The sequence below is a fragment of the Arthroderma uncinatum genome (genome assembly GCF_011692745.1).
Source record: "Arthroderma uncinatum strain CBS 119779 chromosome Unknown scaffold4, whole genome shotgun sequence".
NCBI lineage: Eukaryota > Fungi > Ascomycota > Eurotiomycetes > Onygenales > Arthrodermataceae > Arthroderma > Arthroderma uncinatum.
The window spans coordinates 1900589-1924244 of record NW_022983866.1 but is presented as its reverse complement, the minus strand read 5'-3'; the positions used below and the strand labels follow the sequence as shown (position 1 = coordinate 1924244).

Sequence of the window (23656 nt, the reverse complement as noted above, 5' to 3'; positions counted from 1 at the left end):
ATAAATGACTAAGCAGGGAAATTTCCTAATTAGGATTAATACTGCTTATTAAGCTGATGAGTAATCCTTGTACATATAGAAAACGTATATTATTATTATCATCCAGTTATATCGCGTATCTACTTTAATCATCTGTATAACGATGTAACGATGATATTTCGGAATAACTATTACCCATCCCAATTTAATTGTCACGTGGTATCGCGTTTCCACGCGTCTTGAGCTTCATGTGAAGAGCGAGCGCTAATTGACAAAGCTATTTGGAGTTCTACTATCTCAGCTCGGTGTTTGTGACTATCATTGAGTGCAACAGCTTACGAAACATGTGGATACTCTCTTCTGATGGTGATTTTTTGCAAGGTTCTACACTCCGTACTCTTTATTCTTTGCTTTTACCCGCTCGAAGCTCATTGTATCACTGCTAATAGGGAAACGGATATGGCTGAAACCTGGTAAAAAGTATCTGTTCGGCCGGGTTCAACAAGACGGAAGTAAGTTACCCCCAGTATTCCTCGTCTTATTGGTCTTCCCGATACTGATACCCTTTGTCTCGTGGCTTAGTTACGCATACAATTGATAACCGGACGATATCAAGGAAGCACCTTATCATCGAAGTAGAGAAAGTGAAGCCGGGCGATGGGGTTCGTTCAGCAAATATAAAGGATACTCTTGCTCCTAGCTGACCCGGCTGTTAAATCTCAGTCACACATACACACCAAGTCGAAGCTTATCGTTAGTGACGCAGGCTCGAGATGGGGTACCACCCTTGATGGAACGCTTATAACTGGAGAGAGCAAGGAACTTGGCAGCCGTAATGAATATAAACTCTCACTCGGACGATACCCCTCTGTCCTCCGGTATTGGAGCCTTTCACTGAATGCCATAATGTCGTTTCTAACTCTATTGTAGGATAAAGTGGTGTCCAGTGGTGTTGAGCTTCTCGTTTCCGACAAAGCAGCTGAAAGCGAAAGATCCTTTGGCGCACGCTCGCTCCCAACTCGAGGAGCTAGATATAAAGACAGTCATTCCCTACGTTGCTGGGAAAACTACCCATGTTGTTCAGAGCAAGCGCAATACCGCTAAAGGCCTTCAGGCACTCATAAGTGGTTGTTATTTAGTCCAAGACACATTTATTGAGCGTATAAGATACGCGGCCTCTCCAAAAGATGTGGAACACGAGGAATCTCTATCTCCCCTGGAGGAAGATTTTGATAATGCATGGCCTAACCCCGCCGAGGACCTACCTCCCTGTGGTAATGCGCCCACCGAGCTCCCTGATAGCGCATACCAACCGGACCCTGCTCGGATTAATGTTTTCGAAGGCTACACGTTTGTTTTTTGCGATAAAAAGCGGTTTGAGGATTTACTGGGTCCAATTTCGAGTGGTCACGGAAAAGCGTTGCTTTACGAAGTTGAGCCTGGAAAAACCAAGGCTGAAGATGTGGTGGATTATTTAAACAACGCAGCTGGGATCAAGGGACTTGCTTGCGACCAAGAGGGCACTGGAGGCGTATTGCTCATGCAATTCCGCATCAAAGGACACGAAGACTGGTCTGCTACTCTTGAGAATAAGGTAACACAGCTTACTGGTCAACAACCCGTCGAAGCCAGCGAATTTTTGGATGCCATTTTACGGAACAACGCCTCACAACTATATCGGCGATCTGAGAAGTCGCTTGAGCCATCCTCTAGCCTCCCTGCCACTGTTCCAGATACAGAGCCTGGACAAAGCCAAGATATATCCTCCAGCACAAATACAAATGTGCTTGTTGAGGATAGCCAAAAGGAGACAAGACCACCAAAACGGAATAAACCCAAGGCCTATGTCCCAAAATTCAAAGATTTCGATGACGGCTTTGATATGGATTCAATCCCTGTTTACCAACTTGAGGAAGAAGGAGATCCACAGGTACGTTGGACCACTGTAAACATCATTTGCAATGTGCTTACTTTCGATCAGGCAGCTGTCCCCGACTCGTTACAGGAAAGAGTGCCTTCGAGCGTACCATCCGAGGGAGAGAATGATGACACAGTTATGGATTTGTTACCTGGAGCTGCTGCGATGAGACAGCGTGTTGGCGGTAAGAGACGTTTAGAACCGAGTGAGCCAGCGCCGCCTCCGCAAAAAGTCAAGAAGCCGAAGCTAGATGTAAAGGAGGCCGCCCGTCAACGGCGTGAGGCAGTGGATGAAGCCGCAACAGCACGTCGGCAGGAAGACGCTGTTTCTTTCCAGGCCATCGTAGAAGGAATGGACCTCGTACAGATCCAAAAACTCGTGGCCGTGGAGGAAATGGAGGTTAAGCCCAGGGAGAGACGGCAGAATACCCCTACCGATAATGGTCGATGGGATGGGCGATGGAATGGCCGCCAGAACTTCAAAAAATTTCGACGAAAGGGCAACGGGGATGTTCAACATCGGCGACGTGCCATTATTGTTCCACTTGAAGAAGCTAAGAAGAAAGACTTTGGCATTGGAGATGACTACTGGGGAAGTAGCACTGCAGCCTCTGAGCGCCAAAGGAGTCCAGTTATATCGAATATCGATTCAACGGCTACGTCACAGGAGGTCCCACCGCCTCCAGCTCCTACCACCCATAATTCAAGAGCACAGAAGAGGTCAAGGGATGCTGAAGAGAGTGATGATGGTCTCCGGTTCCGCTTTCGCCGCAAACGCCAGCGATGAAAGAATTCAATATCTACATTCCGCCATCCAGCAACCATTATCTCGAAGATACCGCATTCCTTCATCCAAAAACAAGGTAATACTCCAACTCGGCAAAGATATACATGCCATAAATCTATACCGATATAAGCAGCTATCTGACACTCGCCACGCCAAACGCTTACTCAAGGTTCTTGGTACGCCCTATGCAATACCTGCCACTTCAATATTTTTTTTATCAAAGTTCCGGCATGCCAGGGGCAAGAGCTGGAATATGTGATGATAATATTTCATAAAGCAACGCCATCTATCCTCGAGCTTCTGGGCTTAGAAGCAACAGGCCAAGGGTATCTTAGCCGTCGGCAAACTTCATACGCTAACTGGCTCCAAGTGACTCACGGCGTGCCGAGCATCATTCATATATATTTGTATCATTAAATAAGCCGGTGGATCTTCGTATTCACTCCGCCCATATAGGTCTCCGTCCGGGCTCCGGAGTATAAATACCGATTACCCGGGTTCCTCTCACCATCGATATACCACGATTTTCTCGACGTAGCCGAAAACCGAACTCAGAGACTTGTGTATATTTATAAACCTATACAAAAGTACCTTGTGCCCCAGGGAAAAAAACTGGAAAGAGAAAAATAAAAGAGCAAACAAATTGAAAATGTCTCTGTCCGTCCACCCCGCAACCACCGCCGACATCCCTCGCATCCTCGACATCCAATCCGCCTCGCTCAAGCAAAGCGGGTTCTTCCGTGCATGTGGTGAAATCAGCAACCCCGATGGCCTCCAGGATCATGATCAAATATATCCCGAACCTCGACGCCGAGAACTTCAGGCAAAACGCCTCATCCAACTGATGCAGAATGACCCGGGATTCTACTTGCTTAAATGCGTCGATGACGAGACAGGCGAGATCCTAGCGTTTGCAAAGTGGAATGTTTACGTTGGCGGGCCTGAAGCACTGGAGAGGTGGAGGGAACAGGTGAAGACGGGTGAAGATATGGTCGTTCCGGAGGGAGCGAATGTGGAGGGATATAGATATTGTATGGGGAAGCTGTTTGAAAATCGGAAATTGTTCTTTGGCGAAGGGCGAGAGAATTGTGGTATGTATCTTTTCAGTTTATTTTCTTAAAGCCTTTGTTGGGATAATTTCTTTTAACAATTCTAGTGCTTGCATTGTTGGCTACTGATCCAGCGCATGAGCGTCGCGGCGCAGGTACGCTGCTGGTGAACTGGGGCTGTGATTTAGCTGATAAACACGGTGCAGAGGCGTATCTGGAGGCCTCGCAGAAGGGATATCCCGTCTACCTACGACGCGGGTTTGAGGTAATCCCGTCAACTGAAAAGCAATCTGCGGACCTGCACTTTGATGCTAGCAAATTTACTGGTAGAGGCCTAGGGGAAGGAGGACAGGGAGACTGGGCGAGACTGAAGTTGATGGTACGAAAGCCGAAGTCCATGCAAGTATGACTGACGAGGGACTTTAACAAGTAGAACTCATATATACCGGATTCCCTTTTATTATGCTAGCCTCAACAATGTATATACTATTTCCCTTGTCATCAGCGGCACATATAGATTCCAAAGATAGAAAGATAAAAGGAGGGTATACGCGGCACAACACACCATATCCTAACGCACTAACACCTTTTAATATATCGATTCCGAGCAAACGTATGAGTAAAACCTTCAAACATTAACCAGCTTGGTATAAAGCTGGCCCAGCAACAACATGGGCATCAATCAGACTCAGGTTGAATGGCGTAAGGAACAGGTTTTCGTCTGTGATAGCAATAAACACGGTTCCATTCACGGCCGGGTCACCTTCAAATGTAGATAGATCTGGCTGTACAGTCATACCGGTGGCCATTCCGCCTGTGGTGCCGTTTGACGAGCTGGTTCCGTTTGAAGAGCTGCCACCACCTGATGACCCAGTACTGTTTGAAGCACTTCCGCTGCCGGTAGGTTGTGAGCCGCTTAATGTGCCCATAGTATTCGACGAACCACCGCCCCCAGTCGTTCCAGAGGGCATCGCACTGCTCGTTGCGCCTGTAGCACTACTACTGCCTGAACTGACACTCTCTCCTCCACCACCACCAGCACCGCTGCTGCCGCCGGTGTCATCGCTCATCACCTGTAAGGGGGTATATGTGACATTCAGTTGCGTAATCCAAGCGACGAAAGCGGGCTTCTTTGCCTGAGAGCTGGTGATGTAGCTATTGTTCGGGCCAACGGGCTGGCCAGCAGATTCCCATTGAAGATGGACCTCGCGACCTGGTTTGGACAAGGGTTTGGTGCGGTTAGATGTGATACCAGGCATGCATTCGGCGCTGAGACCGCCGCCGCCGCCTCCACTTCCGCTTCCGCTTCCACCGGTGCCTGTAGGCTTCGCAGCACCACTGGAGGCAGAGTTGCTGCCACCACCGCCTCCGCCAGTAGTGTTGGTGGCTGCAATGTTCGCGTACTTGAGATCAATGCGGCCTCGTCTTTCCCTTTTACTGCCACTACCCGAAGTAGAGCCCAAACATGACTTGCCAGATGGAACGGCAGTGGAATTCACCACTCCCAGTCCGCCACCCATAGTCTCATTCATTCCAGTTCCATCCTTTCTCGCAGGATTAGGTCCATCCGTAATCTGCAAGGCGGGGAAATTCCTCCATACCAAGCTCCCCTCACCTGGACATGAGCTAATAAACGGAGCCAACAAGCTCCACCCCCACGACTGCGGAACACCAGCCTCAAACCAGACTGGCATAGGCTGCAGAGCCTCGAATTGGCGAAACACCATGTGCTGACGTGCGGTGGTAGAAACAAGCTGTAGGACCAACATGGCTGTTTCGCGGGAGTCTAGGTGTGGGAGGAAGTTGTAAATGGTAGACTTGGCGAGAGTGGTTATCTTTTGACTGAAGTCGATGAATTCGTAGGCTGGTTTGAATGGATAGTTGTAAGTGCATGGCCCCGGGGCTGATTCTCCCAGTATGTTACTGAGTAGCGTGGCGTGTCCTTGGGACTGGTTGGCCATGAGACCGATCATGCTGTGATCTGACTCGGTTAGACCCATGGCTTGGAAATCCTTTGACCCGAACTGTAAAGCGCCAGTTTGAAGGAGGTCGTATTTCGTCCATTCCCAATGTAGTGCCAGGGCCTACATAGTGTTAGTCAATCAGTACCCGCTGAAGTAGATATAGGTTTAGGAAAAGCATACAAGAGACTGATAATCATAATCGCTGCGCACATTATACACGGGCGCGGTACCATTCGTCCCCAACCCGCCGGCAGGAAAGTACGGTGCAGGCTGCGCATCGTGCAATTCACCATCGGACGAATAACTCGTTGCCTGGGCTGATGCGGGTTGGCCAGAAAGCGCAGACGCTAGCACGGTAGAACCCGTAAGAGCACCCGTTACGCTAGCAGAACCGGTGAAGGAACCATGGCTGCCGAGCGTGGCGGTGCGAACAGGCGGGGTGGCAGGGACCACGATATCGCTAGCATAAGTGAGTGATGGACCGCCAACGCTACCGATGCTACCTGTTTCGCTTGCGCTGGAACCAGAACCTCCTCCTCCCGTGGTAGGGCTCGGGCTGGAGCTGGGGTTGGAGCTGGGGTTAGAGCTAGAACCTCCCGCGGCACTGCTGCTGGAACCGGCACTGGCGCTGCCAGGAGTGGATTGCGCGGTGGCTAGCGGAAGTAGGAGGAAGGGTATAACCCGCAAGTGAGCGGGTGATTTCATTGTCCTGGCCTTTGATATCGAACAATTGAAATATACGTATATATTTATGCTCCCTCTATATAAAGAAAGTGAAGGATAGGGTATTGTAAAGCGGAAACAAAGAAGGGATGCATCCTTCTACTCTTATGGGGTTAGGCCATGGGGCAATGGGCAAGACGGGTAGGCCGGAACGTGACGCAATACCATAGTGACATTGCGATGGAAGATGATAGAATGATGGGATGGAAAAAAAGTCAAGAGTCAAGGACTAGTTTGAAGGGGCAATGGCAACGCTGGTGAGAGTTGCATTGGGTGGTGGATGGAATGGCCCGATGTGCGAGGTTTCATCGGTGGAAAAGCCAATTGGCCATCGACGAGAGTGAGATGAAGTCTGTTATCAAACAGTGCTCAGCCAGTGGTTGAAAGATGGCAAATATCTATACCTCAAAGGATGTCATCGAATTTGCCGCTTTGGGTGCGATCTAGAGAGCTGGAGGTCGAGATAGCCGTTTAAACACGTGACGTGAACACTTATATAAGCGACCTTATCTTATCAGCACGTGGATAACCCTTACTAAGCAATCGAGAAGATAAGCTTAAAACTTAAAATAGAATAAACTTTTGATACAGAATAGTTGAGCTATCTGGCGGAACATTTGCACGACGCTAGCTAAGACGACAAGGCAAGGCAAGGCAGGGCAAGATATATTGAAGTGTATTAGTTCTTCACAGATTCATAGACATAGCTTAACGCATAACATGGATGTTAACGCAATACGTAGATGGTGGTATATAGGACATATTAAGACGGCATATATAGTAGGTAGTAGATGGGAGAAATATGAGAGAAGATGCATGAGTAACATGGTTACGTAGATGGAAAAGAAATAGGAAAAGGGGTATATCGGCCATCACACCCAAGACAGGATCATGCTATAAGTTTATTCCTGGTGAGGATGTTCAACAACCTCGTCGTTCCCACTATCGTGAGGCGATGGGAGCTGTTCACTCAATGGAACGTTCTTCTCACGTCCAAGGATCATCGGACTTGTACGCTCAAAGTACTTGTGCACGTCGTGATGTACGGGCTCGTAATCATGGTGCTCATCGAGATCGAAACCGCTCTTCTCGTCCGTCTTGCGTTCCTGGGCAGCAACCCACTCGTGACGCATCTCAGCGACCTTCTGCTTATAATCAGCTTCGGCATCGTAGTATTTGCCTGCTCCTCTCCAGCGCTCGTAGACAGAAAGATGCTTGGGATGGACGGCGGGACCGTGGTATTCGGACTCCTTGCCCTGGCGGATATAGAACCATCGTCGCTCTTGTTCCTTGAGATCGAGGCCGGTGGTATCGGGGAGGAAGAGGTAGGTGAGAATGACACCGGCGAGACCGAACCAGGGGACGACGTGGAATTTCTGGGTGGTGGAGATGTAGCTGTACATGATTGCTGCGGTGAGGGCGCCGAGTTTGCCGATGGCAGCTGCGAAACCGTGGGCGGTGGCACGGATGGGGGTGGGGAAAACCTCAGCTGCGACGAGGAAGGTGACGGAGTTGGGACCGAACTGGTTGAAGAAGGAGGAGAGGAAGTACATGGCCTGGAACTCCCTGATGTGCTCTGGGGAAGTGTAGTATTCAAAGTTGAAAGCCGGGATGATGAAGAAGACGAAGTCCATCATGAAACCGACGATCTGCATCCATTTGCGGCCGTAGAGCTTGTTATCGATGAGGAAAGAAGCAAGGTAGTAACCACAGAGGGAGACACCGACGTTGAGCAGGTTGTACAGCCAACCTGGCATGACGGAGGTGGTGTGCGGGGAGATGACGCTGATAAACTCGGACTGGAAGAGCTTGTTGCCGTAGAAGAAGACATCGTTGGCGAACCAGGTACCGGCAGTGGCAAGTAGACGGAATCCGAAGTGCTTGAAGGTAAGGCGCAGGGACTCGGTGTCGTAGCCAGTGACGCTAGACTTGGCCTTGGCAATGACTAGCTGCTTACTGGCGGCCCGCATCTTGTAGTATCTGTAGTAGACCAGCCACAGGGTTCCGACGGCCGGGATGGCGAAGGAGACACGGTAGGTCCACTGAGCTGAGACGGTAGAGTATGGCGGGTTCCCGCTGCCGTGGTGGAAGATGAGGAGCAGGAGGATGAGGAGGGCCTGGTTGAAGAACTGGCCCCACCCTTGCATAAGGAAGGCAGACGTAACTTTGCGACCACGGTGAAGACGATCTTCCTTGGTAGAGACCTTTCCTGAGCCGACCGCGTTCTCCATGCCGGAGGTAGCTGTCATCGGGTATTCACCACCGACACCGATTCCGTAGAAGAAGAGCGACCAGACGTAGCAGATAACCCAGCCGTTCTGTGTGACACCCCAGGCCGCCGTAAGCATGATAAGACCTAGCAACATGATCACCGCATCCTGAATCAGACCCCATCGACGACCGATCCTAGTCCTGTTAGCTCCGTACCTAAAATGAAAAAAAAAAAAAAAAAAAAAAAAAAAGACGTCCATACCAGTCACCGAGCACACCGACCAGTATCTGGCCAACGATGATACCGCAAATCTCAAGGTACTCGACAGCCGCAAGCCAGGTGGGGTCACATGTCTTGTGGCTCTTCCAGCAGTCCGGAAACGACTTCTGGAACAGTGGCTTGATGTTGCCAATGGAGAACAGCACGTATCTTAGACATATAATTAGCATGTCAAACCCAAAGTCAAAAACAGGGGACGCACCCTTCCAGCCCGAGACCAGCACCGGGAAGCACCATGTTCTTAAAGTAAAAGGCCACCGGCGCCAATGGATCGTTCTTGAACATCTCCCAGAAGGAGGAGACCTCCTTCTTGGACTCCTCCATGTCGACCGCGGTGACGAACCTGATCTTCTTCAGGAGCGGCAGGTCGGCCCAGTAGACTCCCTCGGGCGTGTACGAGTCGTCTGGGCGGATGAAGGTGTCGAAGGCCTCCTTCTCGTGGAGCCGCATGTCGACAAGCGGGTCGTGGGTGCCCGTCATGTCGGGTCCATGGGGCGCCCGGGGACCGTAGTCTGTCATGGCTGCGATCTATAGAGATCGTGATATGGCTGTGGATATCAGAAGCGTTCGACGCAGGCCCTGGTGAAGTCTTAAAAGTCTTGGAGAAGCTTGTCGGTGCTTGGAGGTGCTTGGGAGGAGGGAGAGAAGCGAGCCAAGGGAGCAGGCCGTCTGGGCAATGCTTCTTCCTTATAAGCAGCTCGCTGGGGGGCGGCAAGGCAGGACGCACGAGGGCAGGCTGACCGCGCTGAGTGGTGCTCGGGAACGCGGACAAGGCAGAGACAGGACGCTTGCCGGGATGTCGCTAACCCTTCACTATCCTAGGACTATCCTAGGCGGCGTTAGGCTAGGAGCAGGCGGGAGCAAGCGGAGGAGCAAGGCGGACTCGGGCTGAGAGAAGTGAGCAGTCGAGAAGTTATCGGAGAAGAAGAAGAAGATGAAGTTATAGAGAGAGAGAAAACTCTTCGGTGGCCACAGGAAACGCCGGTTGAGGCCGGCAATGGGAGCCATGGCAGGCGATGGCAGACCCTGTACCCCGTCCATCGCAAGTGGGCGCATCCACCGGCGGACGGAGATGCTGGAGGTACTTCCTTGACCATAGTCGACCATAGTTGCTGTGTTTGAGATCCATGGGCGGGATGTTGGACTTTTCCTGACCACTCAAAGACGCAGAGAGTAGCACGTGGGTCACGTGGTGGCAAGACTACGCTAAGGAAGCTAGTTTACGATATATAGAGAGTAGATGTAGAGTAGATGTAGAGAGAGAAGAAGAAGAAGTAGATGTAGAAGAAAAAGGAGAAGAGGATTAAGATGGTAGGTAGAGTAGAAGTAGAGTAAGTAGATAGTAGTATTAGAGTAGGTAGGTAGTACGAAGGAGGTAGGTAGAGTATGTAGGTAGTACAGAGTAGAGAGAGAGATAGAGAGAGTGGAGCATGCCGTAAACAGACAGTGCACACACGACCATATACCGATATACCGATATACCTCCACTGCTACATCCACTATGTCTATGCACGGAGAACGGAGTACGAAATCTCTGCTACCATGAATCAGCCTTCGCCAGGAAGGCATACTCGTCCCCCGCTCCAGGCACACTCACGCCAGCCTGCCTCGCCAGCTCCTGCACGATGGCCACGGCGCCCTGGATCTGCTTGCCCGACGCTCCCATGTTCCGGCTGCCGAAGAAGTGTCTGTCTAGTTAGCATCACACAACAAACGGTGCAGCGGTGCAACAGTCAATAAGATGGATTTAGAAAGACTCACCCCTTGGCCTGCGGTGCAACGTCGTCCGCCAGACAGCACACAAACTCCAGCACCACCGTCTCCATCGCATCCACCACCCGGGTCTCGGCCATGAGCTCGCCGTACACGCTGGCCAGGGCATAGTAGCTCAGGTCTCCGCCAGAGCTGCGAGACATGCTGTCGAGTATCTTGCTCGTGTGGCCGGCGTACAGACGGGTGAAGAACGCGGTACCTCGCTCCAGCTTCGTCGTTGCATCGACCGGACTACGCAGCGACGAGTCCGTGGACAGCAGCTCGTGCGTTGAAGGCGTGTGTCTGGCCAGCGAAGCGTGCAGTGATGTGAGGGCATTGATCCCCTAGTTTCTTCGTCGTTAGCAGCATGTCACTCTCCCCATGGGATTGGTGCGGTGACTTTACCCGCGGAAATCCGACAAGCACACTCGCTTTCAGACAGCTCTCTCTGATCCTGCGTGCAATCACGGCCTTTTCTCCTTCCGATGGCCGCTGGGTAGAGACGATGTGTTCCCACAGTGCACCCACCGCTGCCTCCCGGTGGAACGCCATCAGCGCCGCGGCCACCACGACATACCACAGTGCATCTCCCTCCTTGGTGCCATCGTGCGGTAGGAGCTTCGACAGCGCTGAAAAGTCGATGTCAGAAGGGGTGGAGGCTGATTGGCTGAGTGATCTGGTCTGGCTGGGCGAGATGTGGCTTGTTATAGCCCGTAGTCGTCTCGAGGGCGTGTTCCCGTGACCCTCCATCCTTGCACGAGATAGCTGCGGCTGCGGCTGTCCTGGTATGTTATAGGCAGGTCTCGACTTGGTATCTTGTCGTGTGAGGGTGCCGAGGCATCGGCCTGGCGGGGTACCACTGGCAGGTGTGAGCGCGAGGTATGAGTTTCCCGACCTCCGGCTTGCGAATGATAACACGATTGATTCGGCAGGTCGACAGGCGGGCCGTAGAGAGAGCTTGGGCTTGAGAGATGCCATCCGCCGGTCGATCGGAGAGGGCGAGCGAGAATGCCACGAGCGAATACCCGTTCGAATCTAGCGGCGGCGTGGCGACGAAGCGAAGGTGTATGCGGGCTAGAAAATAAATATAAAGAGGGAAATGATATATATTAATTGAGTATGGAGTCGGCGATTAACTTTGCATCTCTGTCCAGTGGTTGTAGTTCTTTCTGGTCTTCTGGTCTCGGGTGAAGTCTGATGGTTCGTCCCGAGGTTTCTTCCTTATCTCCGGCTTAGTAAGACCCGCAGTCTCACCACTAACATTCTACCAAACGCTTCATGGTATCTGATAGAGACCAGAGTCTGCTTCATGGTGTCTTAGAGATCAAGACTATAGATGGTGTCTTAGAGATCAGGACTATAGATGGTTATCCCGTCTATCGTATAACGCCCAACCCGCGTCGATAATGTTGTCCAGCACTGGACTAAGCGCAAACTCTTTGTTTCCAAAACGAAACAAACCACACACGCCGCCTGGACCATCGAGATCTCCCTCTTTGACTATGGGTGCTCCGCATATGCCATCGGATAGGGTGCCATCGAGTGGCCCAAATGAGCTATACAGCTTCTCCATGCGATATGTGATTTTCTCGGGTTGTATACCGCCAGTAACTCCCATGTTGATATCAGATATACGGGCACCGTGACATTGCAAAAAGATTAATCCAGTGGATATCCCATCACATGAACACCAAGTACCGTTCAGTATATGATCTGACTTAACAAGATGCTTGGGCGCAGTTGCTTGGAAGTACTCGTTATTCGAGAAGTGCACCCCTGGCATCAAGTTAACCATGGCGACGTCCTGCGTTTCCCACCGATCAACAACCTCTCCGATCTTTGACCCACCCACTGTGCTGGGGTGATATACGTCTCGGCAATGCTTAACTCCATGGTTAGAGACAGTAACCACGACTTGGCCATTTTGATGGCGCATCCGAATTCCACAGCTAGTGGTTTGTTCAGAGTCGGCAGATGTGGTGCCGTCGGGGTGTAGGCTGTTTGCAATGCACACCCCTGGTCGTAGGACTCCAGACCCTTCGAGCAGATAGTCTGTGCGATCCTGCAAGTCCGGCCTCGTTTCAGAAGGCCATCGTTGGATACGTCGTGATAATACTCGAGATTGCATCTCGTCCCAAAAGTCACTCTCTGAGTGATGGTAGGTCGTAGTTTTGCCCGCAACACGTCCAGGCAGCGAATGTCTCTCATAGGATCTACCATCTCCAGTATGAAGCTCCACGTAGCAGTAAATACCGTACCAACTTATCCCTTTTACGTTGCAGAGAGGCGCTAGACTAGCGAGAATCAGGTCCGATTCACTCTTTGTAGGCGCGAGCCATTTCTGAAGCTGGACCGGAACAGGATCAGGCACACGAGGCGATGCGTAGGCTGTATCGACAGAAAAGCATGTATTCAAGCGCGTGTCTGAGACGAACCGCGCAGCGACACCGGCAATAGTAAGGGTCAAGGGGTTCGGAGGGGTGTCGGTAACCACGGTGATTACAGGATATTCAAACCGGACTTCTTTGGCTCTGTAGTAGGTCATTACCCAGTTTGCTTGTACTGGTGTTGGTAGTTTGAATTCGGCCGTATCTTCGCACCATAAGGAGAATTCGGCCACGTCGTAGATGTGCCTCGACCCATATATAGGCTTCAGGGTCCTCCAGGGAGCGGAACATGACGGCTGATGGGGATGGGCGTGATTATCAGGCCGGAGGACTGAGGAATCGTAGTTGACATATGGCAATCTGCTACGTAGGATGGCGAGATCTGGTGAGGCGCGAGCTGGCGAAGATGAAATGGTGGCCTCCATATTAAATATGAGCAGTAATAAACAGCGGATTTTCGAGGTTGTGAGAGAGAGAATTAAGGATTAATGACATGACTGTTTTAAATTCACTGTATATTCCTGAGATGATGTCATACACTAATTTAAGTTGACCTTAGGTTTACTCTTTTGCTTGTCCTTGGGCTTATCCTTAGGCTTGTCCTTAGGTTCATCCTTAAGTGTATCCTTGGGTTTATCCCGGAGCTGTCCTTAATGAAAGGAGCAATAGTAAGGCGTTGAAAGGCTGTCAAATATTGACTAGACATGCAAATATTTACTTTTTATACCTAGTTAACTAGATACTATTGGACCAGAGACAAACAAGCTTTTGCAGGTGGATATTTAAGTCTAGATCATGTCGATTATCCTTGAAGATTCTTATTGACAAGAGAAATTTTCCAGCGGTAATCGGACATTTGAATTTGATATAGTTATGCTTCATACCACAGATGGCGTTCTGGCAGCGTGGTTAACCGTAAATTAGATCCCTTGGGCCCATGATATCCTCATTAAACCACAACCATATATATTTACCTGGCATAGATGAAGAGGTATAAAAGCGTATTAGATGTAACTATCTACCAAGTCTATATATCTTCTCTATATTAGAATACATGTGACTGAGATCATACAAGCTCTGGCCAGTATTTTTTCACAATCATCTTCTTATTCACCTTCCCCATCGCATTCCGTTCGACGCTCTCTACGAGCTTCAGAACACTAGGAATTTTATACGCGGCCATTTCCGTCTTCAGTTTTGCACGGAGGCTATGGAGTTCCAGCGTTGTTGTCTAGGCAGACAGTCAGCAAGACAATCAATAGGAGGCCAACGAAGAAAATAAGAAAAATTGAAGGATACTTACGCCTTTTCTCTGTTTGACAACAGCAGCAACACGCTGGCCCCATTCCTCATCGGCAATTCCTACCACAGCTACCTCCTGCACCTCGTCTAATGCAAGCATCTTCCTCTCCACCTCTAGCGCAGAAATCTTATACCCACCACTCTTGATCAGATCCACTGACGCCCGGCCTTGGATATAATAAGCACCAGCCGTATCTCGTCTTGCCACATCACCAGTCTTAAACCACCCGTCACTCGTAAACTCCGCTGCCGTCGCGTCGGGCCGTCGCCAGTATTCAAGGAACACATTATCCCCCTTAACTTCTATCATCCCATCTTCATCGTATGAGGAAGTAGGGATGGTTGTTCCCGTATCTCGCTGTGTTAGACGCACCTGCACACCCGGGAGGGGCCAGCCCACACTCCCTTCTATGCGACGCGAGACGTCAAGACCACAGCTCAAGCCCATGCCAATCTCAGTCATCCCATAGCGTTCGAGCAAAGTTTGGCCAGTAATTTCGAGGAACTTCGTCTTAATCGGTGTAGGTAGCGCTGCGGAGCCGCTGACTACAAGCCGTAATGCGCCTGCACCTGATCGAGACGCTGCTTCTGCATCCGTGGATCGGATATGAGCATCAAAATAGTCGACTAGTCGTGAGTAAACGGTAGGTACGGCCATGAACATGGTCGAGGAACCGGGGTTGCTCCATCTATCCCAGACAACCTGGGGATCAAACTTGGCGTGCATCTCGACTATGCCGCCACTTAAGAGAGTGGCTATGAGGCCATTGATAATGCCGTGGATGTGGTGTAGGGGAAGGACATGGATTAGGTGGTCGGAATGGGTATATTTCCATGCTTCGATGAGTGAGGTTGCTTGGAATGTGATCGTTTTGTGCGTTGTGACACAACCTTTGGGGTTTGCCGTCGTGCCAGACGTATATATCATCAAGGCCCGTCGGGACGATGGAAACGCAGGGTGAAAGTTGGGGGTGGAGGTGCAACTCCTGACGTCAACGATAGGTGAAAACTCTATAAAGGTAGCCTTGGAAGGGTTGTCAAGCAAAGCCGGCTTGATGTGTTGGAATGAGCTGTGTAGAATCACTAAGGAAGGGTCGGAGTCCGAGATTGTATATAGCAACTCCTTTGGCGGGTGGGATGTGCCTATATCTATAATTAGCATGCCATGTAGCCTCATGATGAAAGCAGGGTCACCTACACAACGGCACACAAACTCCGCCAGCCGCCCATACCGCCCACTGACAAACTACATAATCATATCCCGCAGGGACAAGGAATGCAACCCTCTTTTCCTCTAGATCCTGGACCTTCAGCTCTGTCAGAATCCTCCTCTTCAACACGGACACATCGTTGAGTAATTGGCGATATGTAAAGCTTAGATCTTTGGTTTTGTCGATTATAGCAATCTTCTTCGGGTCTTTGGAGGCCCATTTCTGCGCTTCTAGGAATAAAGGTAGGGATGGAAGAGAGGATGGTGGCGATAGGGCCGTGGAATTCATATTATCATCGCGCGTCCGGAAGAAGTGGAGGGTGAGTGGGAGGGATAATGCGGCTGCTGCACAGAGCAGTGGGATCCAGCTTTGTTGGCGATTTAGCGGAGCTGCAACCGAGGACATGTTGAGTCAGTGATGAAGGAGGTAATGCGGTATATCAGCAAAAACCATCAGCCTACTTGCAAAATATCGTCAGTTTCAGCATCTCGTCAATTGTGGCATCAGGATCTTATCAACAACCCCCACGACATACCTCGGTATCCAGCCCTGATAAGAGCTACTCAGCGTCAACGCGGCAATCGAAGCACTGACTCGACAATCCGAGGGCGCCGGTATCAAAATTCGCGATACTCCTGCTGACAGCACGTAGGATCAACCGTGATCTCAAGGCTGATCGTATTTGATGACGCTGCCCGCGGATCGCTCGAAGGACGCGAACCCCTATATAATCACGTGCTTTTAAGCATGTTTTCGGCGCCAAGAAATCAGCGGCGGAAGATAGAAAAAACAACCAAGGCTTGAGAGAATCTTAACTCGACCTTCAAGTTCTCCGTCGTGGACGCTGTCTCGATGTCAGTGCTTCTTCTTGGCTATCTATCCGTCTAGTCTAGGGAAATGCCAACGTCGATGCGATGTCAGTGGCCGCGTGTTACGCCTCGGAAGCTATTTAGCGAGCGAGAACTTGCAGGACTCCAGGCATACTTTAGATATGCTTCGACATGCAGCGACAAACCATGCATGTAACTTCAACGCCACGGAATGTCGAAGCTTCCTGGCTGTGGTGTATGGCTAAATAAACCTTATAGGTTTTTGTTTGGTCGGCCTTCTAGAACGCGCCTACCGCACTCTGACCAATGTGTCCCTCCTTATAACTTGCTGGCGACTTTAACCACGCTAAGACCTCCTGTCTGTGTCTCCATAGCTAGTTAGGATCGACAAATCTTCCGGATTTATAGCCATTTGGGTACCGTACGACTCGTCAGATGGGAACCAGCACGCGTCCTATCTTATCTTCCCCAGATTAGTGGCCGCTCTTCCGTCACCTGAAGTTAATGATGCAACGTATTTTGATATACGGAGTACGTGCTTGGTGCTTTTCAGTACAACTGGACGGCGACTCAGCACTCTCGTGGCAAACTCGCTAATAGTTCGCTTATCACTCTCGCGTTCTAAAACTGTCACAAAGCTGGATACAGCGAGGCAAGAAGGACAGGGAGGCCGCAACCCTGGGGTGTTTCCCACATCAGCAACAAATTCCAAAATGTCGCCATCGACTTCACCGAGAAAGCGAACGCCCGGGTTATCACCGATATTAAGAAGGTTCGCTTGTTGTTTAACTCTGCTGACGCCTCATTCGCCGCTGTCCCGATACCATGGTGACCGTGACCTTCGAACGGGGACATCCTTGAACCGTTGCATCCTTGAACCCTTGAGCTCTCGCTGTGGATGACATGCAGTAGGTTGGAGTAGACGAGCGTGCAGGCGACTTCTGCGTGTATCTTTTCCAACATGTTGAAGCAGGCGTGGCCAGGGGTCGAGATTAACTCACCAATCAGCTGACTTCCAGCACAAGATCCGCTTACTTCCATGGTTCCTATTGGCTAAAGCTTCCCCGCGTGGGCCCTATTGCGGGTCCCGTGATATCGCTAGCTGCCGATCCAGCTTCCAGTTACCTCAATAATAAGAAAGATAAAGAGAGAACAAATAGGGTTATGGCACGAAGTCGTTGCTTCAGGTTGCATGGCAGATCCTTTATCCCTGTTCTTAGCGTCGCCAGTGGCACAGCTGAACGTCCAGATTTTCCAGGCCTAGGGTCCCCGCATGTCGCTCGACTCGCTGATGAAGGATTGATAAATAATCTCTTTCGCACTTTTAGAGCGAGCCGTCAGACAAGCACACTTCTTCTTTTTGCACTTGCGTAGCTTGGGGGCTTCACAAGGCTCCAAGGAACTTCTGGGCGAAAATGACCTCCTTGGAGAAAAAATCAGAGGCAGTGGACGCCTCGCCCATCGAAGCCGACAACAAGATTGAAAGGACAACCACCGAGGACCATGCTGACGAGAAGGGCACTGCGGCGCAGGACCGTGACTATGCCGGTGCCGTCACCAAAATTTCCCCAGAGGAGCTCAGACTCGTCCGAAAACTCGACTGGCGTATTATGGTACCATTCCTTCGATCGTTGAAAGTCATGTTTATGCCCGAAGCTGACGTTCAATCTAGCCCACGCTGGTAATAATGTACTTCCTGAACTACATTGACCGAAACACGCTTGCTCAGGCCCGGTTGAACAACCTGGAGAAAGAGCTCGGCATGCACGGCACTCAATTCAACACCACCATCTCCATTCTATTCGTCGGATACGTCCTCACGCAGGTCCCGAGTAACATGTTGATCACCAGAGTGCCGCCAAGCATCTATATGAGTGCCTGGATGGTGGTCTGGTCTGTCGTTTCCGGTATGTATTTCCAGTCAACTTTAACCATCGGTACCTGAGGTTAGGCTTATTAACTTTTATAGCTTGCACCGCGTTGGTTCAGTCGTATTCTGGATTAGTGGTCTGTCGGTTCCTTCTTGGAATTACGGAAGCTCCTGTAAGAAGGCCTCATGAGAAACCTCTCCATACCTCATTCGCTTACCATCAACAACCTAGTTTTATCCTGGAGCTACCTATATCCTATCCATATTTTATACTCGAAGAGGTACGTGACCCTCGCATTCTATTTGTTGCGAATACAAGTCTAATCGAAACGCTTCATATAGAGGTCGCCGCTCGAATCGCAATGTTATACTGTGCCCAGATTTTAGCAACTGGTTTCGCCGGGTTAATCGCTGCTGGTGTATTCTCCGGCCTTGATCACGCCAGGGGGCTATCGGGATGGCGATGGTACGACTACCGCAAGCGTTTGAATAGATTGCGTTGGCTAACATGGAAACTCTAGGCTGTTCATAATCGAAGGTTCTGTGTCAGGTGCTGTTGCCATCGCCGGCTTTTGGTTGCTCCCAAACACTCCGTTGACGACTCGATGGTTAAAGGACACGGAGCGTGACCTTGCTCATAGTCGAATACAGAGGGACAAGATGGGAGAGCCAGAGATGGCGTCGACTATGGAGGGACTTAAACAGGCTGTCCGAGATCCAAGGACGTGGATCTTCTGCCTGATGCAGAATTTCCATCTCTCGGCTTGTGGATTCAACAGTTTCTTCCCAACGTACGCATCATCAATTAGCTACTTTGGCTGCAAATAAAGTGACTGGACTAACGTTTCTTCTTCAACTATAGCGTGGTCAAGACTCTCGGGTTCAACACAACCATCACCCTCGTCCTGACATGTCCTCCCTTCCTCTTCGCTGGAGCAGCCGGTATTTTATTCGGATATACCTCTGGCCGTTTCCACGAGCGCACTTGGCATATCACTGCCGGTCTTGCCACTGCTATCGTCGGATTTGTGATTGCAGCCTCGACTCTTAACACGGTTGGTCGCTACATCGCCTGTTTCATCTTCCCGATCGGTGCATATTCAGTAAATTCAGTCATCATCGGTTGGGCGTCATCGACTCTCTCTCAGACTCGCGAAAAACAAGCTGTAAGTCTGCCTCTTATATTACTTTCACCACGCAACCTTTATTGGAATGTGTAGCTGATGCCCGTGCAATGGTAGGTCGTCTTAGCCATGACGAATGTTGGTGGACAGATAGGGTACATATACGGAGCGTACGTCTGGCCCAGCTCCGACTCTCCAAGATACGGCATTGGCTTTGGATCCTCTGCCGGCTTCGCCTTTTGTTCCATTATTTGTGCTTGGTGGATGAGGTATCTCTTGAAGAAGGAGAACAAGAAGCTGAAGGAAACCGCCACGGAAACTACCAACTTGTATGGTTATTAGTAGCTTAACAGGGAGGACGCCTGGATGATAATAAACAGTTACTGCCTTATACTTGTATATTTATTCCATCAGCTCTGTGTATAGCTATCCATGTGATGCACGGTGAAGCCCAGCTGATGTGATCTGTGGAGAGGGAAAACGCCAAGCCATCACTGGATGTCACTGTGTTTTGATGACTTTTTCACTCGCCAAACAAATCCAGCCTCATCTGTATAAACTATTCATCACCTCCCTCGAGGCTCACCCATCCTCCCATCACCACGGAGTTATGAACCGCTCCTAGCTGTCTCAGGCCTACCAGACCCCATGTCGTCCTTTCAGCAGTCCTCCATGCCCAGTGACTTCTTCCTCGACAGCCCGGTTCCGCCGAAGCTAGATCTGACCGGCGCAAGATCTCGCTTCTACCACTCACCCCAGTCGGCATCGGCAGCCTCGTCACTATGTCGCACTATCTCATCGGCGTCGAAGAGTAGTCGAAAGCGTGCACGGTATGGATACGACGGGCTAGATGGAAACGTCGGCGGGTTGGACGAACGGGTTCTCTGGGACCACCAGCCTTCCTTCTCAAGGGTCTCGAGCCCTGTTCCCTTGGCCAACACAAGGTATCTCCTGGCCGAAGGAGGGCTTGATACCGGGCTCCTGACGACGACGGCGAAGACATCGTTACTAGGATACACGTCACAGCGAGATGGCGAGAATGAGGAATCAGAGCTTGATTACCGGCCCACCCGATATAGAGAACCTAGCCGGACGATGGGTATGAGGATGGATGTCGACGCAGACTTTGCGCCCCCTACACCTTCACCGTTTGAAGGAACGAAAAGGAAGCGCGGGATATCGACGACACAGGGCGATGATACAGATGTGAAGGGTACGCCAACCACCACCAGCTGGGGAAAGTCAGTGATCAACCTCGTCGGAGGTGTTGCTGGGAAAGTCTGGGATTTCTGCTGGTCGGGTCCGTTTCGGGGATTCCACGCTGGTGGAGGCAGAGGATATGATATCGATACCACCACGTCCACCGTTCAGGCAAGCCAGACCTGGGACACATCCTCGCCGCAGCAGAAGAAGAAGAGCTACCGATGCCATCAGCGGGAGGAAACACCCGTACCCGGCCAGTACCCGGTAGACGACAGCTACCCCATCGAAAAACCCCGCCGGGACGATCTACATAACAGCTGGGTCATAGTCAAGGAGGACAAAGATTCTCGAGAAACCAGCCCTTCGCACAGCTCGAGAAAGATGCCTCGCAGAAGCAGCGTCATCCACCACGTTCCTGCCCGCCGCCCAGCTGCTCGAGTACAGCCAAAGAGACCTGCCACACCCCTTGCGCCCACACGGCCGTCGAGTTTCACTCAACAGCCTTCCTCTCCGCCATCTATCTACAAGACGCCTCCCAAGTTCAGCACCGTACCCAACCCTAATGAAAGCCCCTTGTCGGTCGAGACCCAAAGGTATGCGGCAAAGCTAAGGCGCAAGGAACGTGAAGAAGATGCTAGTATGCGAAGACTGAACCATCAGTTGAAAGCCATGATCAAGGAAGGAAAAGAAGCGTTAGGAACGCGGATAGAAGTGGACGAGATGGATTTGGGGGAATGGGATTAATCCCCATCTTATGTTTTTACGGCCTCTGCACATTTGTACTATTCTCTTTTCCTTACATCCGGCACAGGGGACCGTTTATACCACGTTAATGATCTGATGATACCACGGTTTTCTTTCTCCTCCTTCGGCTTATATTTCTGTTTCCGTTCTGTTTCTGTGTCTCCTTTTTACCCTGACCTTCGTCAGCCTTTCTCTCTTGTTCCTCGATGGGTTTGCTCCCTAGGTTATTTTACCAGTTTTCGATTCCCAGTTGCTTTTTGGATCAGACGGCGGGATTCCCTCTTCATCACTATTAACATCTGCCCTAGTAGAGGGTGGGAAGTATGTATAAATTGAGACTAACCCAATAAACCTCTCGGAATATTGTACACATCACAACGTCTCACCTTTATAGCCTTGCATTTTGTAGCAAATAAATATATTTATCAACACACATATGTCCAAGTGCAATCATGTACATCGTATCAGCTTTTATTCACAGTTTCTGAGTAGTCCACTGGACGCCAGCAGCATCGAGGCCATCCTCGCCATCTACGAGGACACACCAGCCCTCGCTTCCTTGTCCTCCTGGCCCTCCAACCATCGCCTTGAAGTTCTCGCGGGCGTATTCCAGCACCTCGTCATCGTAAGTTCCCGGCTGCAGCCACACGGCGGGCACATCCACCGACTTTGCATCACGCAGGACCTGGATAGTCACCTTTGGAGGCGTGACGATAGAAAGTGATGTCTGTGACGGTGCAGACAGGTCCAATGGAGATGCGACTGTTGTGTACGATTTGGACGGCAGAGAGATCGAGGACGCCCTGGGATTCAGCGGAGTGACGGCCAGAGAGTGCTGATGATACCACGCCAGGACTAAGAAGACGTTAGTATTATCCTGCGTTCGCCGAGAGATAGAAAGTTGATCGAGGAGTACTTTTATAGCCAAACTTGCTGGCATCGGTGCTTGCGCCAGCGACCGCGAATCGCGGAGAGGAGAAGAACAGCTTGACGGCGGCTTCCATGTCTGAAGACATTATATACAACTCCGGCACTGCAGATATAGTGTCGAGCAGCAGAAGAATGATATCTATTCTGTTTCAATGTTCATCGTCGATGTATGAGCGATCTTCCACCCCGCGGCGGACGAGTTACTTTTCCCGCCATGACAAGCGCCGAGGTTCGCCCGTATAACCAAATCTCTACTACATACGGCCCATGGAGAATTACAACGAACGGTCCTCTGTCCTCGCAGATACGGGCTGGGTGCAAGTAGCTCGTCCCAGGATTGTTCGATGGACGCGGCAGCGGCAGCATTCGACTCGTCGCATTGCCTCCCCTAGTGCCCTGCAAGCATCGTCCTGACCCCCAGCCTTCTTCTCCTGCAGCCCTCCCTCAGCATGCCATGGACGACCAGCCAGCCCATCCCCCACCACTAAAGCTAACTTGCAGCCCGTAGTTGTCGCCAGATGCGTGAGAGCATGCCGAGATTCACCCAGTGGATTCGAAAGATCACCCAGCGCGGCCATCCAGACCAGGCCGAGCATCATGAGTCTTCGCGTAATGCACCACCGCGTCGTCGTCGGCGGCCCCGGACGCCCCTGATACCGATCCTCCCTCCTAACCGTCGACCGGTGTCCTTCTCGTATGCCTCGAGGAGCGCGAGTGATCAATGGGCAACGGACAACAGCCTCTTCTTCACACGCCTGCCGCCAGAGATCCGTCAGATGGTGTACATTGCTCTGTTCGGGGCGAGAACGATACATATGAGCTTTACCTACTCGAACTCGTACGTTGCTGGAAAATCCCACGCTCGTCTGGACACGATCAAGCGGACAGACGACCACAATTTGGAATGGAGGTGGTGGCATTGCGTCTGCCATAGATACAGGAACCTCCCCTTTTGGAACGACCGGTGTTCTCTGCCGCAGTATACGTCTTGTCGTGCCCATTATGGTGACCACTCGAGCTGCTTTATTGGGGTATTAGAGTGGCTGTTGACATCTCGCCAATGGTAAGGAGCTGCCATATCTTTTTTTATATAGATCGTTTCCCCCTCCGGAGTTCTAATGTATATTTTATGTCAAATAGTTATACTGAAGCCATGCCAGTCCTCTATAACACCAATACGTTTATCGTCAATGACGAATTCTACGACGGCCTCTTATTCAAGCTACCGAACCTTGTTCCGGCACACCGTCTCAGAGGAGTTACGTCTCTTGAGCTGACATCCAGGATCATCCCATGCGGTGACTCCGTTGATGTGGGAGATCATGCTGCGCTGATTTCCTTTCTCTGTTCTTTCTTTCCTCATCTGCGCTGCCTCCGCCTACATATAAAGAGG

General features: G+C 50.8%; 9 protein-coding genes across 9 annotated transcripts; 3 read left to right on the top strand and 6 right to left on the bottom strand.

The window, feature by feature from the left end:
- Positions 1-323: 323 nt before the first annotated feature.
- Positions 324-2683, top strand: GIQ15_05932 (DNA damage response protein RcaA; the record flags this gene model as incomplete). The annotated part of the gene is made up of 6 exons (XM_033553349.1): positions 324-345; positions 429-491; positions 562-641; positions 703-857; positions 910-1909; positions 1961-2683. The coding sequence occupies 6 exons, from the start codon at positions 324-326 to the stop codon at positions 2681-2683; spliced, it is 2043 nt and encodes a 680-aa protein (XP_033404493.1).
- A 649-nt stretch (positions 2684-3332) lies between these two features.
- GIQ15_05931 (acetyltransferase, GNAT family) lies at positions 3333-4141 on the top strand (the record flags this gene model as incomplete). The annotated part of the gene is made up of 3 exons (XM_033553348.1): positions 3333-3774; positions 3840-3887; positions 3939-4141. The coding sequence occupies 3 exons, from the start codon at positions 3333-3335 to the stop codon at positions 4139-4141; spliced, it is 693 nt and encodes a 230-aa protein (XP_033404492.1).
- A 226-nt stretch (positions 4142-4367) lies between these two features.
- GIQ15_05930 (rds1) lies at positions 4368-6401 on the bottom strand (the record flags this gene model as incomplete). The annotated part of the gene is made up of 2 exons (XM_033553347.1): positions 4368-5816; positions 5877-6401. The coding sequence occupies 2 exons, from the start codon at positions 6399-6401 to the stop codon at positions 4368-4370; spliced, it is 1974 nt and encodes a 657-aa protein (XP_033404491.1).
- Positions 6402-7321: 920 nt separating this feature from the next.
- GIQ15_05929 (pi-transporter A-1) lies at positions 7322-9429 on the bottom strand (the record flags this gene model as incomplete). Its single annotated transcript, XM_033553346.1, has 3 exons — positions 7322-8825; positions 8893-9060; positions 9113-9429. The coding sequence occupies 3 exons, from the start codon at positions 9427-9429 to the stop codon at positions 7322-7324; spliced, it is 1989 nt and encodes a 662-aa protein (XP_033404490.1).
- A 1018-nt stretch (positions 9430-10447) lies between these two features.
- GIQ15_05928 (uncharacterized protein) lies at positions 10448-11640 on the bottom strand (the record flags this gene model as incomplete). The annotated part of the gene is made up of 3 exons (XM_033553345.1): positions 10448-10598; positions 10672-11006; positions 11068-11640. 3 exons carry the CDS (start codon positions 11638-11640, stop codon positions 10448-10450), a joined length of 1059 nt encoding a protein of 352 aa, XP_033404489.1.
- Positions 11641-12019: 379 nt separating this feature from the next.
- On the bottom strand, positions 12020-13474 carry GIQ15_05927 (uncharacterized protein; the record flags this gene model as incomplete). Its single annotated transcript, XM_033553344.1, has 1 exon — positions 12020-13474. The coding sequence occupies one exon, from the start codon at positions 13472-13474 to the stop codon at positions 12020-12022; it is 1455 nt and encodes a 484-aa protein (XP_033404488.1).
- Positions 13475-14115: 641 nt separating this feature from the next.
- Positions 14116-15967, bottom strand: GIQ15_05926 (uncharacterized protein; the record flags this gene model as incomplete). Its single annotated transcript, XM_033553343.1, has 3 exons — positions 14116-14280; positions 14353-15494; positions 15550-15967. 3 exons carry the CDS (start codon positions 15965-15967, stop codon positions 14116-14118), a joined length of 1725 nt encoding a protein of 574 aa, XP_033404487.1.
- Positions 15968-17807: 1840 nt separating this feature from the next.
- Positions 17808-21333, top strand: GIQ15_05925 (uncharacterized protein; the record flags this gene model as incomplete). Its single annotated transcript, XM_033553342.1, has 9 exons — positions 17808-18005; positions 18065-18299; positions 18362-18435; positions 18495-18543; positions 18605-18728; positions 18784-19053; positions 19125-19428; positions 19504-19720; positions 20012-21333. 9 exons carry the CDS (start codon positions 17808-17810, stop codon positions 21331-21333), a joined length of 2793 nt encoding a protein of 930 aa, XP_033404486.1.
- A 475-nt stretch (positions 21334-21808) lies between these two features.
- On the bottom strand, positions 21809-23183 carry GIQ15_05924 (uncharacterized protein; the record flags this gene model as incomplete). Its single annotated transcript, XM_033553341.1, has 4 exons — positions 21809-22188; positions 22250-22366; positions 22550-23054; positions 23106-23183. 4 exons carry the CDS (start codon positions 23181-23183, stop codon positions 21809-21811), a joined length of 1080 nt encoding a protein of 359 aa, XP_033404485.1.
- Between the last annotated feature and the right edge of the window lie 473 nt (positions 23184-23656).